The sequence below is a fragment of the Bidens hawaiensis genome, unplaced genomic scaffold (genome assembly GCF_021521415.1).
Source record: "Bidens hawaiensis isolate Kalapana, Puna unplaced genomic scaffold, B.hawaiensis_p1.1 tig00071665_1, whole genome shotgun sequence".
NCBI classification, from domain to species: domain Eukaryota; kingdom Viridiplantae; phylum Streptophyta; class Magnoliopsida; order Asterales; family Asteraceae; genus Bidens; species Bidens hawaiensis.
The window spans coordinates 1-14314 of NW_027502539.1; the positions used below are offsets into that span (position 1 = coordinate 1).

Sequence of the window (14314 nt, forward strand, 5' to 3'; positions counted from 1 at the left end):
GTGATTAATGGTTTATATAATTACGGATCATGGGCTTAAGCCCATGGTCTATTCCTCCTTCCTTTATAACCCAAGTCCATAACCCAATTCCATTTAGCCCAACACTAGCCCGACTCATAATAACTTATACATTCATTTATTAACCGAAACCAGAAAAAAATGGGATGCTACAATAACCAAACCCAGAAACCCAAACCCTATAACAGAGCACTATCTCACCACCGTCCTCATCTAAGGTTCATTATGTTCCAATGCTACCCTCCGCCGCCACCTCTGCAACCCACATCACCTCACCACCCACCTCTGTCACCTACTTGTTCAATGTCAAGACCGTATTGTAACTCGTACACAGACATTAAATGACAAGAACACTACCCCAAGATTATAGCTGGCGGAATCGACTAAAACCTGGATGTTGCTAATTATAGAAAGAACACAAAAACAAACAAACACACGCTTCACTCAAAAGATTTCCATTATAATATTCAAAGATACAATTGGAAATGCTTTAGGGTTTCATGTGGAATGCTAGATGCGGTTGCTTTCCTTACATAGAATAATCAGTATGTCTAAAAAGGTGTGTAATCACCTGTTATAATAAATGTAACCTAATATTCCCTTATATAGGCACCCGCATTCCTTCTAAAACCCTAATAATTACGAACCATTCTCAAAATAAACAAAAGTGTCAAAACAAGTCTTCGAGTAAACTTGATCTCTGTCGAGTAGACCTTGTAATCCTCGAGTGTGCTCGGAGACATTCCTTCGAGTGGACATTTACTTAGAATAATAAGTATGTCTCAAAAGGTGTGTAATTGGCCGTTATCATAAATGTGACCCCATATCCCTTATACAGGCACATGACATTCCTTTTAGAAACCCTAATCATGACGAAACATTCTCAAAATAAACACAAGTGTCAAAATATGTATTCGATTAAACATGATCTCTATCGAGTAGACTTGGTAATCCTTGAGTGTGCTCTGAGACAATCCTTCGAGTAGACTTTTACTTAGAATATTTTCCTAAGAAAATATTCTTCAAGCAGACTCAATCTTCATGATATATCCCAACTTTGCTAGAAATATCCCATGAGCAAACTAGTTCTTCTTGATCTCTTCAATATTTGTCCTTAGACTTATTATAACAAACACAATATACTCTAGTACTGTAGCTTGCTAGAGATTGAACTATGCGTAGAAGTCCTTTAACTTCTCACAAGCATGCTTGAGATCTTCTTATTGAATCTTTTCTCGACCCACCAAATTACTTGTAAACTTGGCTTAATCTTGGATATGTCAAGTGTTTGCTCTGACACTAACTGTGCTCGACTGAAGAACAACTTAGATTGACGAAATGTATCTTGCTCGAAAGCTTGACACTTAGAAGAATTCTTGAAGATAACCAACCTTACTCACATAAGATACCTTTCTCGAATAAGTAAATACCTTGCTCGAAGTTCCTAGTTTTCTCGAGTTTCATACTTAGCATATTTATGAGGAGATCTTCCATGATCAATCCTTTAGGCCCAACAATCCCCCCCTATATTGGAATAAACTCAGATGCACCAAAAAACATCCGGATTACATACACTTGGTTCAAAGTACACATCAAATCCTTAAAAACAGTAAATTACATTACTTAAAGGAAATTGATTACATATTCATAATTCTACCTCATGGAATTAAACATGAAATACAAATTACATAAAAACATAACAATAGATAAAATTTCAAGTAATTCAAAGATAGTATCCAAAGCATGATTACCCGTATTTTCATCCTACGGCTTTCCTTTTTTCTTCAGCAATCGTTTCCAATCTTACAACAGCAACTATTTGTTGGAACATGGAATGGGTGATATTCTGGTAAGTCCCATTGTATTATGTCATTTATGTCTTTCACATGTAGATATTCTAGGTCTGAGTCATTTTCAATTATCCTAAGAGCCAAACCATCAAAGTTTCTTAAGATCATACTACCAGTCTTCTTTTCATAAGTGATCTTTTGCAATTTTTCTATTTCTTTGCACCTATGAACTTGGTTTTTACATTATCTTCTTCATACTTATACATTCTTTCACTGGAGCATATGGAGTCCCAAATTTCTTTGTCTTGTCAAAAGAAATGTTGGATAATCTGATATCATTTAGTCTTTTCTGCCTCCTCTTCTTCTCAGCTTCTGAATATTCCATCTTTCTCTTCTTGCGTAGCAAAGGAAATCCAGATCTGTATTTATCCTTAAGATACTTTGACAGATCATTGTGTTGTGCACTGGAAATCTGTTTCTTTGATAATAGTCATATATGTGTAGTTATGCCATTTCTAACAGCTGTTCTCTGTTGAAGTTTCAGAAGTCATCTATGAAGATTATAGTCTTTACAGCACCACTTCTCATGATAATTTTCAAAGTTTTTGTCTTTGAATCATAGAACAATTCTTTGGGTAAGTCCACATTGGTAGTTGGATGTTGTCTCTTTGAAACCTTGATCTTGTTGTTGGAATTGGAACTTTTGAGATAGAAGCTCTTGATGTGAAGGATTTAGAAGAATAAGACTTTCTGACATGCCCCTTTTCTTCATATATTCTCTGAATCTCTTGTCTACTCTTCATTATCAGAGAGATGTAATCCTCTCCCTCTTTTGACAAAACTTTTATAATCTCCATTATTTCTCTATCAAGTTCTTGTTCAGACCGTTGAAGATCATCTCTTATGATTTCGGTAGATGCCAATTCATGAGAACTGAGTCTTGCTCTTTCAAGTTCTTCATTATATAATCTGGATTCTCTTTCAAATATCTCCCTTAATTGAGATTTTCCCAAATTGTCAAACACACCTTTGGCATTCCCTTGGTCATATATTTTTCTCAATATGTTTATTCTTTCTTTAGAATCCCAAGGTTCAACATCTTCTTTTTGCTTTGAAGGATCTAATGGTTTATGTTTTTACACATTATCACAGAGTAGGTGTCTTCATATTCACTCCTTTTTCTTTTCTTATCAATTGAATGATGAGTAGATGAAGAAGTTATTTTCTCTTTCTCAATCTCCTTTTGTTTTTCCAAATCCTACTTGTATTTCTTCAACTCAATCTCATATAGGCCTTTTTTTGAGTTTTAGTGAGTCTATTGAAGTCTACATGTGCACCTCTAGCTGTCATAAGTCTTTCCAAAAAATTTTCTTGATTAGTAGTCAGCACAACCTTTTCTCTTTCAAGTCTATCTTTTTAGCTCTTTCTCTTTTCTATTGTGTAGTCACCCTTTCTTCGTCATTAGCCCTTTTTGAAAGCAAGTTGAATTTTGCTTCAACTACCTTTTTGTTCATTTGCTCCACATTTTCAAAAGCGTAACCATTTTCTACCAAATATCCACATTTTCCTCTAAATCTTCTCAGCAATTTACTCTTTCTTTACAATTCTTCTTTAGCTCTTTGTTGACCTTTTTCGATCTCATTTTGTTTCACTTCCTCTTCAATCTCTTGCTCTTAAAACTTTGCAGAGTTTCATAATATCTTCATAAGACATCTTGTTCAAATGTTCTTGACTGTAATTGCATCTTTTTATATATTCAATACTCATATTTAGTAGTCTTTTCATTTCTTCTCTCCTTTTCTTTTCTTTTCTTTTCTTTTCTTTTCTTCTTCACACTAATCAACCAGATGCTAAGATCATTCTCACTCAGATCTAGGGCTGTCAATTTCTGAAATGAACTTGTTAACACGACACGACACGACACGGGTCTTAACAGGTTTTGGTTTGAGCTTAACAGGTTTCGTGTCTTTAACATGTCAACATGTTTAAGACTTGTTTAAATTCGTGTCTTAACAAGTAAATTACCTGTTAACCTGTTAGTACACGTTAATAACATGTTAATATTTTTAATTTAATATATATATATATATATATATATGCTAAGATCATTCTCACTCAGATCTAGGGCTGTCAATTTCTGAAATGAACTTGTTAACACGACACGACACGACACGGGTCTTAACAGGTTTTGGTTGAGCTTAACAGGTTTCGTGTCTTTAACATGTCAACATGTTTAAGACTTGTTTAAATTCGTGTCTTAACAAGTAAATTACCTGTTAACCTGTTAGTACACGTTAATAACATGTTAATATTTTTAATTTAATATATATATATATATATATATATATATATATATATATATATATATATATATATATATAAGATCTTCAGTTTTCAATTTTTCAAATCCCTCGTAGTTATACTGCCGCATGCGATGACGGTTCAGTGCCCTAGACTTAATTAATATCAATAATCAATATATGTTTTTAGACTTCATCTACCGCCATTTACAAATTACAACTTCTCCTTCTCAGTTCTCATACTCCATCTCTTGATTATTCATTCTTTAAATTGTTCACTATCTAAACATAATACACATTCTTTGTTCAAAGGTGAGTTTCTAGTTATTAATAATAATGGTTGATAATAACATTAATATTAATGTTAATTAGAGGATGGGTGATGATATGACAGAATGTCGACATGGTGATTCAATTTATGAGTGATTGGGTGGTGATATAACGGTAGGGATGTCATAACTTATGTATTAGTGTTTTATATCATTCATGTAGCATTAAGGTTTTTCTTTTGTGATGGTTTATACCTAATAATTGTATTGAATTTGTAATCTTATTTATTTTTCCTTTACTGTAGATGGGTTCCAATGGTAAAAAAGTTGACTTAGAAAGTGATAACTCAAAGAATATGAATATGAAAGATGATGAGGTTGAGTTTGTGGAGATAGAAGATGACAATGATACCGGTGATAAAAAACAGGGAAAAAAAGACAACGAAAGGGTACATCTATAGTTTGGAAGTATTTTATTAAACTTCACAATAAACCAACAGGTGGAAAGATTCAATTCAAATGCACGAAGTGTATCCATGTTTTGTTATATGTTAGTACTCAAGGTACAGACAATCTTAAATGACACCTAACTAATTGCATTGGTAGTAACTATCAAGATGTTGGTCAAATGCTTTTTAATAGTGACATGAAATTAAAGTCTTCTAGTTATGATAATAGGAAGTTTGTGACATGCTTATAGTCTCTATTGTTATGCATGAATTTCCTTTATCATTTGTAGAGTATAAAGGCTTTAGAGATTTGTTTACATACTTTCAACCCAACGCGAATGTCCCTTCTAGGAATACTGCTATATCTGATTTATTGAACTCTTTTACTAGAGAAAAGGATAAGGTTAGAAAAATGCATTTGGAGGCACGTGGGATGTTATGTCTAACTTCAGATTTATGGACTTCTATTGCTACTGATGGGTATTTGGCAATTACAGTGCATTTTATTGATAAACAATGGGTTTTGCAAAAGAGAGTATTATCATTTTCTTTCATGTCACCGCCTCATACCGGTGTTGCTTTATGTGAAAAGGTGTTTTCAATTCCAGTAGGATGGAGCATAGAAAGAAAAAGTTTGTGTGATTTTAGATAATGCATCTTCTAATGACATATTTGTTGGGCTTTTAAGAGAACAATTGAATACAAAGACGCCACTTGTTTCAAATGGTATTTTTTTTTTCATTTTAGGTGCTGTGCACATATTCTGAACTTATTGTGCAAGATGGGCTTAAGGAAATTGATGAATGTGTCTACAAAGTTAGAGAGAGCATCAAGTATGTGAAAGGATCACAAGGAAGGAAAGAAAAGTTTTTGGAGTGTGTTAAGTTGCTTTCTTTAAGTTCGAAAAAAGGGTTAAGGCAAGACGTTCCCACTAGATGGAATTCTACCTTTTTAATGCTTGGTAGTGCCATTTATTACCGACGTGCTTTTTGCCATTTAGAAATTAGTGATTCTAATTATAAGAGTTGTCCAAGTAGATTAGAGTGGGACACGATTCAAAAGGTATGTAGTTTTCTTGTAGTTTTTCACGAGGTGAATAATGTTTTTTCGGGTACTAAATATTCTACGCCAACTTATACTATCCACACATTTATGTTGCTTATTGTACATTGCATTAAAATTCGAGTTCAAATGATGAGTACATGAAAAAAATGGCTGAGCTGGCGAAGTTTCAAAAATACTAGTATGATTTTAGTCTTACATTAGCCATGACAGTGGAGTTAGATTCTAGATTCAAATTACATTTCATTGATTGGAGTTATGGAGTAATTTATGGAGCCGAAAGCGCTGAATATGAAAATGTTGATTAGTTTGTGCATTCTACTTTTAATGAATATGCCATGTTAAATGTTAATAATGGTTCATCTTCATCTTCGGATAATGCAATGTAAGGCCCTGGTTTCGGTTCCCTACTTTGGACGTTGGATTTACTCATATACAAAGTGTTACAAATAAGAGTTTATTAAAACTTTCGCGGAAACGTTAACTTTAATCATTCGATGCAAAACATTCGATCTTTTCTTTTAAATATAATATACAACATCATATTTAAAACATCATTTCTTCCATCTTTAGATGCTAGCCTTTCAATCCATGCCATGTGCCCTCCTCATGCTAGCTCATTAAACATATTTACCTGCGTGCATACTAAAAGTCAGCTATGCTGAGTGAGTTCTAGTTAATCAGGCAACATTCAATTCATTCTCATACATTCACTTATACATATCTGAAGATACATATTCATACTTAAACCGAACTTCATTCCTGGCATCTTATAATTATCCGTAAGAGGATCATTGCATAATATCTATTAGAAGAACAATTACTATCATTCATAGAAGTAACAACTTGGATCACCCATAGAAGGGTCTATATAAAGTATCCATAAAATGTTCCCTAGATAATATCCGTAGAAGGATCCTTAACGTTACCCATAGAAGGGACCCTATATACTTTCCATAAAAGGACCACTATACTTTATCCATAGAAGGAACTCTATACCTGATCCATAGAAGGAACCATATACATTGTCCGTAGAAGGTACTCCATAGAAGGAACAATGCTCAATTATATAATATACATATAAGGAACGCTAATAAGGTTCACAATCCTTATTTACACAATCACATATCGAGTCTAGGTCCCATAGTAGTTTAGAGGGATTTGCCATCCTAACTTACTATGCTGGACGTAGATCTCACATACCATTCATGTACCTGCTTACACATACCTCACATATACGATAATTACATCGTAGCATACGCACACTTAAGGCGTTCTTCACATCATTCATCTAACAACCATACTCCTTGATGATACATGCAATATCCGAAGATCGTTCACGCACCGACAAGCATTCATTCATAACATTCATAAATACTATCACATAATTCATTATAGCATACACTTACCATTTAAGGTAAGTGTATTAACGTTCACATTGAGTATGCACACAACCCCGAAAACATAACAAGGAAATGGGCTAGAAACTCACCTGTCTCCGGTTTCATTCTGAGTTAATAGTGATTCCTTTCTTCATTTGAGCACGGCTAATTGTACATTAATTACACGTATCAATTTCCTAATCCTATACTCTTTAGGTTGCACCTTAAATGGTTAAGTATGGTATATTCTAATAGCATTGTATTTGAATATCTTGTATTTGAATAGTATTAGAATACATTTGTGTTAGCATACATTTGTATTCTAATGGCATGTGATTAGAATACATTTGTATTCCAATGGCATGTGATTAGAATACATTTGTGTTATCATACATTTGTATTCTAATGATCACATTGTATTATAATGATCATATTTGTCACACCCCGCCAAAACAGAAGCGTGGGCAAGTGACGTCATATATACCGTAAGCATACGGTTATCGCCAACATACATGTATTAGGATACAAATAGTATTAAGAAGCGTTTACAAATCAAAACTTAGTTTCAAACAAAATTTGTTAAAAACAGTTAGGAGATTTCTCGTATATGACTATAAACATCGATAGGGTTATACAAGCAAAATCCTCCAAAATGATATCCAAATTATGCATTGAGGTCCCATCTTCATGATTCCTTATGAAAGTTGTTAATTCCCTGAAAAACATGCGTTTAAAAAGTCAACACAATGGTTGGTGAGTTCACAGGTTTTGACACTCGTATGAAATACATTATTCATAAATAGTTGAATCAGTTCGTAAACAAGTATACGATAATCTGTTGAAACAAATACTATGATCCTCTGTAGACTAGCTAATTCTACGAATTAATATGACGAACCCTGAGCCTATAACCAAACCACGACTTATATCTGTTTGCCCTGTTCAAATCTCACAGATGGAATATACGCACCCTGTTTCAATACAATATCGGAGGTTAGAGCGACTAACCTAACAGTAGAGGGAAATGTCAACGTCAATAGTACTATTCGTATATTCCTTTGGCTAACTCCGTTAGCTATTGGTTATAGTACGCAAGCAAGGGACTTATAGAACTACATAGTTCAACTCATGTTCAGATAAGGATTGTGTGTTTTGTTTCTAATTATCGTATATAAAAGCAGTTGTGTATGTTTTCCACCCCCGGATTAACAAAACAGTAAAACCGTAAAAAAAGGGGGCAGTGAAACTCGCCTCATGAGTTCAGTGTTTAGTTCGCTAGCAATTTCAGTTTAGACCCAAGGTCCGCTGCCTTCACACGTCCTAAACGAGTAAGGTCAGTTAGTTCGTTATCGACTCGCAAGTTGGTTTATGTAGTCGCTTTCACCCAAGTAGTCATTTCGTTTATTATATTTGTGTCGGTTGCTTTCACCAACCAGACGTTTCGTTTATTATATTTGTGTCGGTTGCTTTCACCAACCGCACATTTCATTTATTATGTTTGTGTCGGTTGCTTTCAGCAACCGAACGTTTCGTTTAATTTTTGGACAACCTATTGGTGATAAGTTTTTATATAAATATTTATATACTTGTATAAATATTAGGAATATAACTCTTATTAGCGTCAGCTTCATTATATATAACCAATTCTTTTGGTTGAGTAACAAATAAATATAAAAGTTATATTTATTTATAGGTGATAATTTGTTAAGTTACGATTAATGTTTTTAGTGAAAAGTAATGTATTTATATTTTCGTTCGTAATCTCCGAACCGAGTTTATGTACCGTTTCGATCATTTAAGTCGTGTAAGTTATTATTTTCTTTCATCTAATATATATATATATATGTATATGTATATGTATGTGTGTGTATTTATGTAAAAATCAACTTTTTGAGACAAAGTGCTGTTATTACATTTAATATTTGTCATTTAAAAAAAAAACAAAACTTATATTGTTATTCAAAAATCGTGGCTCAACTATATAACCGTGTGCTTAATCTAATCTAATAATTAATAAAACTCTGTTTTTGACTGTTTAAAATAACAAACTACATTTATGGGTTTTCTTTCTCTCAAAAAGTATGTATTGCACGTATGTATAAAATATAACATATAATTACACATAAATTAAGTATGTGCATCACTTTTACAACGCATCTTATTAGTGTACTTTACTACAATTATATTAGTGTGCATTATTAGACATAAATAGATTTTATGTATATATATTTGTTTCTTTCAAATTTGGTGGTACATATATTATCGGCACTTATAAAAACATACTTTTAGCAAATTTTGCTATCCAAAACCATGTATACACCTCTTTTATTTATTTATTTGTTTGTTTTTTTTTCAAGCATTTACTATTCTTTCATATCTTTTTACGAAAGTTCATATAAACTCATGAACTTGGTATGCTGTAATTTACTATTCGGGTGACAAGCTAATTTAGCATAAACACAATAAATAGAGAGATAAGCTTAAGAAGGTTTAGCTCACAAGGTTTTCTGGTTAGACGTTAAGACGAAGATTAAGATTAGAGAGTTTAAGCTTGCTTCTGCCAGTTTGTGATGCTTCTGTTTAACAACCCAATGTTCCTAATATTGATTTAGCTTGGAAACCGATACCGAGTTCGGTGCATTCGATTTACGGGAAGAGCCCGAAGAGTGTTTTCGGTCGGTTTCGGGTCTAACAACGAACCATAAAGGTATCTTGAGTCGGGTTTGAAGCCATAACCGGGTGGTATACCGTTACCGGTGGTAAGCTGTAGAGGGGGAAGGTGAAGAACGATGATGGTGGTTCAGTGGTTGTAGCTCAATGGAGGAGGCTACCTGTGGTGACAGGTTGGTGGTGATGTATTAAGGTAGTGTTACAATACATTACTGTGACGTTACGATGGCCGTGAAGAGAGAGGAAAGCGATAGCTGTGGCGGTTAGGGGTTGGAACACCAAAGGAAAGGAGAGGGTGGTGATTGATGATGTTTTATAGTGTTGGTGGTTGTTGACATGCACAAGGGATGGTTTCCTTGGTGGCCGGTTGTTATACAAATAAAGAAGGTGTGTTTGGAACTAGTTTGCAACTTTGTATGATGTGTGTGTTTCCTATGAGTGAGCAAATTTTTATATTATGAGGAAATGTTATGACTTCAGATTTCTATAATTCAAGAGCCACCACCATACTTAGGTTACGTGTGAATGTGAAGTTAATTTTCGAAAGTCAAGGGATGGGGGTGGATGGGTGTCTTCAGCCAAAGAGGGAGTGAGAGGGAAACAAAAGTTGGTTTGACTTGTTAAAATAGAATTTGAACCTCCTGGTTCATTTAATAAAATTTTCAAGTTGTTAAAATAGTTTATCACCAACGTTCGTATCCGTCGAATTAATCCAAAATTTTGAGTAATTTAAATAAAAATAAATTGCGTTCATGCAATGTATCATGCATATGCGAGCCCATGCTAAAATTGTCGTGATTAAACTTAACAAAATTTAATCATGCGGGAATTAACTATAAGAAATCATAATTAGGCATTGTACAGAAATTGCCTTGTTTAGCGGAGTGTCACAATATTGTATTCTAATGATCATATTGTATTCTAATGATCACATTGTAATTGAATGGTTCATTGTAATTAAATTAGTCATTGTAATTGAATGACTCATTGTAAATGAATTAAGATGTATTCGAGTTTAAGATTGTATACGAATGGGCCAATGTATGCGAGTGTCTCATTGTATGAGAGTAGGCCAATGTATGCGAGTGTCTCATTGTATGCGAGTAGGCCAAATTGTATTCGAAATCTTTATTGTATGCGAGTATAAGTTGTATTCGAATTTAATAATGTAATTGAATGAGCTGTAGGAATTTGGTTCGTTTATTACCAATATCATTATCTTGGGACCTTAACACCCTATTATGGTTTGGTATCAACCCATAAATGTTTCCCTAACCGTTTTCGGCCAAGACTTGAACATGTAACCATAAATCTTGGACCTTTATGGTTTAAAACGTTCAAAGGCTAGGTCTAGGGTTTATTTATGATCCGTATACAACCATGAGTTCGTTAAGTATATTTTAAACACCAACTTTGTAACTTTATAAACCATCCACACCCGATCTTCTCTCGGGTTAAGTCTCATGGCAAACCGTTTATAAAAACGTAATCTTTAAGATAAAGAACGTACCTTTACTCGTTTTTAGGCTACTGTTAGCTTCGGTTACGAACAATAACCTTGTATCTTGCTTGTATGTCCAAGATCTATCGAGAATCAAAGCTCGTTTGGTCTCGGGTCTCCTTCCTTACTTGCGACTGTATATGGGAGTGTATGTGTGTGTGTTTTGAGTGTGTAAGGAGGCTTTGGTGTAGAGATTGACAGAAATGGAAAGGATTAGGGTCTGTAAGGGTATTTGTACTCCGATGAAACTAAGGCCCATCTTTCCTTTTTGGTCCATAATTAATTTCCACCTAATAGCCTACTTATCCTTCCATCTTTATTATTTTATTCTTTTATTATTTCTCTATTAATCCGAGTAAACCATTACGCCATAAATAATTAAATATTATTCTAGATATTTCGGGATGTTACAAGTCTTCCCTCCTTCAAGAGGTTTCGTCTCCGAAACCTAGCTTATTCCTTGTAAAAAAACACTTCCTATGTTTACGCACTTTATTGAATCGTCTTTGCTTTCTGGGCTATCCTTCTTACTCTTGACTTTGCAGTCACCGAGTGATGTTCATGTGTTTTAGCTATTAACGTAGCTTGTCCGTGAGGCCCTCGATGTACCAAGTCTCGTCTTGTCCTTCCAAGGGGCTTTGTTTCATATTATATAAATGCTAATGCCTAAGATGACACTTTATTACAACACAACTATTTATCACAACCAACATGCATTCAAGACAATTCATATCATAATTAATAAACACCAGTCTAAACTTCAATATAAAACAACACGCATTGAGTCATTAATAAATTACACATAGATTTAAAACTTATAACTAGCAACTAGCCTTCTTGAGTGGTCTTTTCTAATCATACGGAGGAAACTATTAAACCTCAAGCATTCTTCTCTGCTTCGCGTCCTTCTTTCGGCTTCTTGCAGTCCCTTGCTAGGTGTCCCTACACTCCCAGGAGGAATTTCTTGCTTCTCCACACCTGAAGCACACACCTAATCCCATTATGCATTCTCCCGAGTGTTTCTTTCCACATTTTCCACAGACCAGGAACTCATCCTTCCTTGCCTTTTTCTTAAGGGGATTCTCCTCATTAGCTTCATCTGGTTTTGGGGTTGGGTTCTTTTTCTTTGTTTCAACCTTCCCCCCTTCACTGGTGGCAAGGTCATCATAAACAATCTCGGCCAATTCCACGGCTGAATAAAATGTTGCGGGTTTATTAGCCCTAACCAATGTTCGGAAACTTTGCGGTAGTCCCCTGATGTAGCACTTGATCCTCTTTGCTTCAGTATTAACCATATTGGGAACCAACCTAGACATAAGGTTGAACTCAGTGGTGTTTTCACGGTGTGTCATTTTTCCTGTCTTAAGATTCAAAAATTTCAGCTCAGCTCTCTCAAACTCGGCATCAGCACAAAAACATTTCATCACCAACTCCTTTAGGTCATCCCACTTCATAGCTTTAATCTGTTCTCGGGTCTTCCTCTGCTCCACTGTCTCCCACCAGAACATAGCCTCATCGCCAAACGATTGTGTGACATAACCCACCGCTTGATTTGGACGGCACTCGCTAATTCGAATAACCTTGTCCACTGCGTTTATCCATCGGAGAGTAGCTGTCGCGTCTTCCAAGCCAGTTAACTTCGGTGGGTCACATCCCTTGAACGATTTGTAGTTGCACCCACCTCTTCCTCTTTTTCTTGCATCAACCTTCACAGATCTGACCTCACTCGAGTCACCTTTCTCTCTTTCGTCATCTTTCTTACCATTCTCTCCGGACCTCTCAGCAGTTCTTCCATGGCTTCTAGCAGACCCTTTAGGAGTCAAGTTCTTTATAACAGCGGCTACAGCTTGAACAATGGCTGATTGAATAGCAAGGTCAAGTTGATACCCTTCATTGTTGCTCGGATTCTGTCTAGCTGCACTTCCTTCCTCCCTTGTGTTAGAAGCTGATTCTACCGAAGGTTGTCGGACAACACCCGGCCTGCCATGACATTCAGTGCGAGCTCCTATTCCAACGACTTCCCTAGCTCCAACCATTCTATAAGGAAACACAAACGTCATCACTCAAGGAACTATTTAGTACAAGGATAGTAAGGTAAACTGGTAATAACAATGGTCAGCTGCGATTAGCTGATCATGTTACTTTATGTGTCGTATACACTTCCCTTTATGAGTCTATTTGTGCTAAGTTATACTTTTAAATAATTAATCAATCAAATAGTCACTTTATCATATCCCTAACATACACATATTCTTTCTTTAGCAATTAAGCTAACATCACTTCACATTATTATTTAACCATACACTTTACCTTTACTGAGCTTGCTTGAGTGACACATGGCTATCTTGAACTGGCATCTTCTTTCTTTTTCCTACTTTAAACCCATTCTCTGTTCGAGTCTAAGCATGTAATATGCTTAAATCTCTCGAACTTTTCTCTGATACAAACTTGTAAGGCCCTGGTCCCGGTGCTCTACTTTGGACTTTGGATTTACTCATAAACACAGTTCTACAAATCAGAGTTTATTAAAAATTTCGCGGAAACGTTAACTTTAATAATTCGATACAAAACATTTGATATTTTCTTTAAAACATAATATACAACATCATATTTAAAACATCATTTCTTCCATCTTCAGATTCTAGCCATTCAATCCATGTCATGTGCCCTCCTCATGCTAGCTCATTAAACATATTTACCTACGTGCATACTAAAAGTCAGCTATGCTGAGTGAGTTCTAGTTAATCAGGCAACATACAATTCATTCTCATACATTCACTTATACGTATCCGAAGATACATATTCATACTTGAACCGAACTTCATTCCTGACATCTTATAATTATCCATAAGATGACCATTACATAATGTCTA

At 34.9% G+C, this 14314-nt stretch overlaps 1 protein-coding gene across 1 annotated transcript; it reads right to left on the bottom strand.

Annotated features, from left to right (window-relative positions):
• Positions 1 to 12373: 12373 nt before the first annotated feature.
• LOC143605844 (uncharacterized) lies at positions 12374 to 13477 on the bottom strand. Its single transcript, XM_077081819.1, has 2 exons — positions 13204 to 13477; positions 12374 to 13029 (listed from the first exon to the last, which is right to left on the bottom strand). The coding sequence occupies exons 1-2, from the start codon at positions 13475 to 13477 to the stop codon at positions 12374 to 12376; spliced, it is 930 nt and encodes a 309-aa protein (XP_076937934.1).
• Positions 13478 to 14314: the final 837 nt, after the last annotated feature.

Bases quoted from the DNA above. Each gene is read 5' to 3' on its own strand.
- LOC143605844 (XM_077081819.1), bottom strand. From the start codon at position 13,477: ATGGTTGGAGCTAGGGAAGTCGTTGGAATAGGAGCTCGCACTGAATGT. The intron at 13,030-13,203 runs GTAAGAAAGATG...GGATAAACGCAG, and splicing joins TGAGAGGTCCGGAGAGAATG to TGGACAAGGTTATTCGAATT.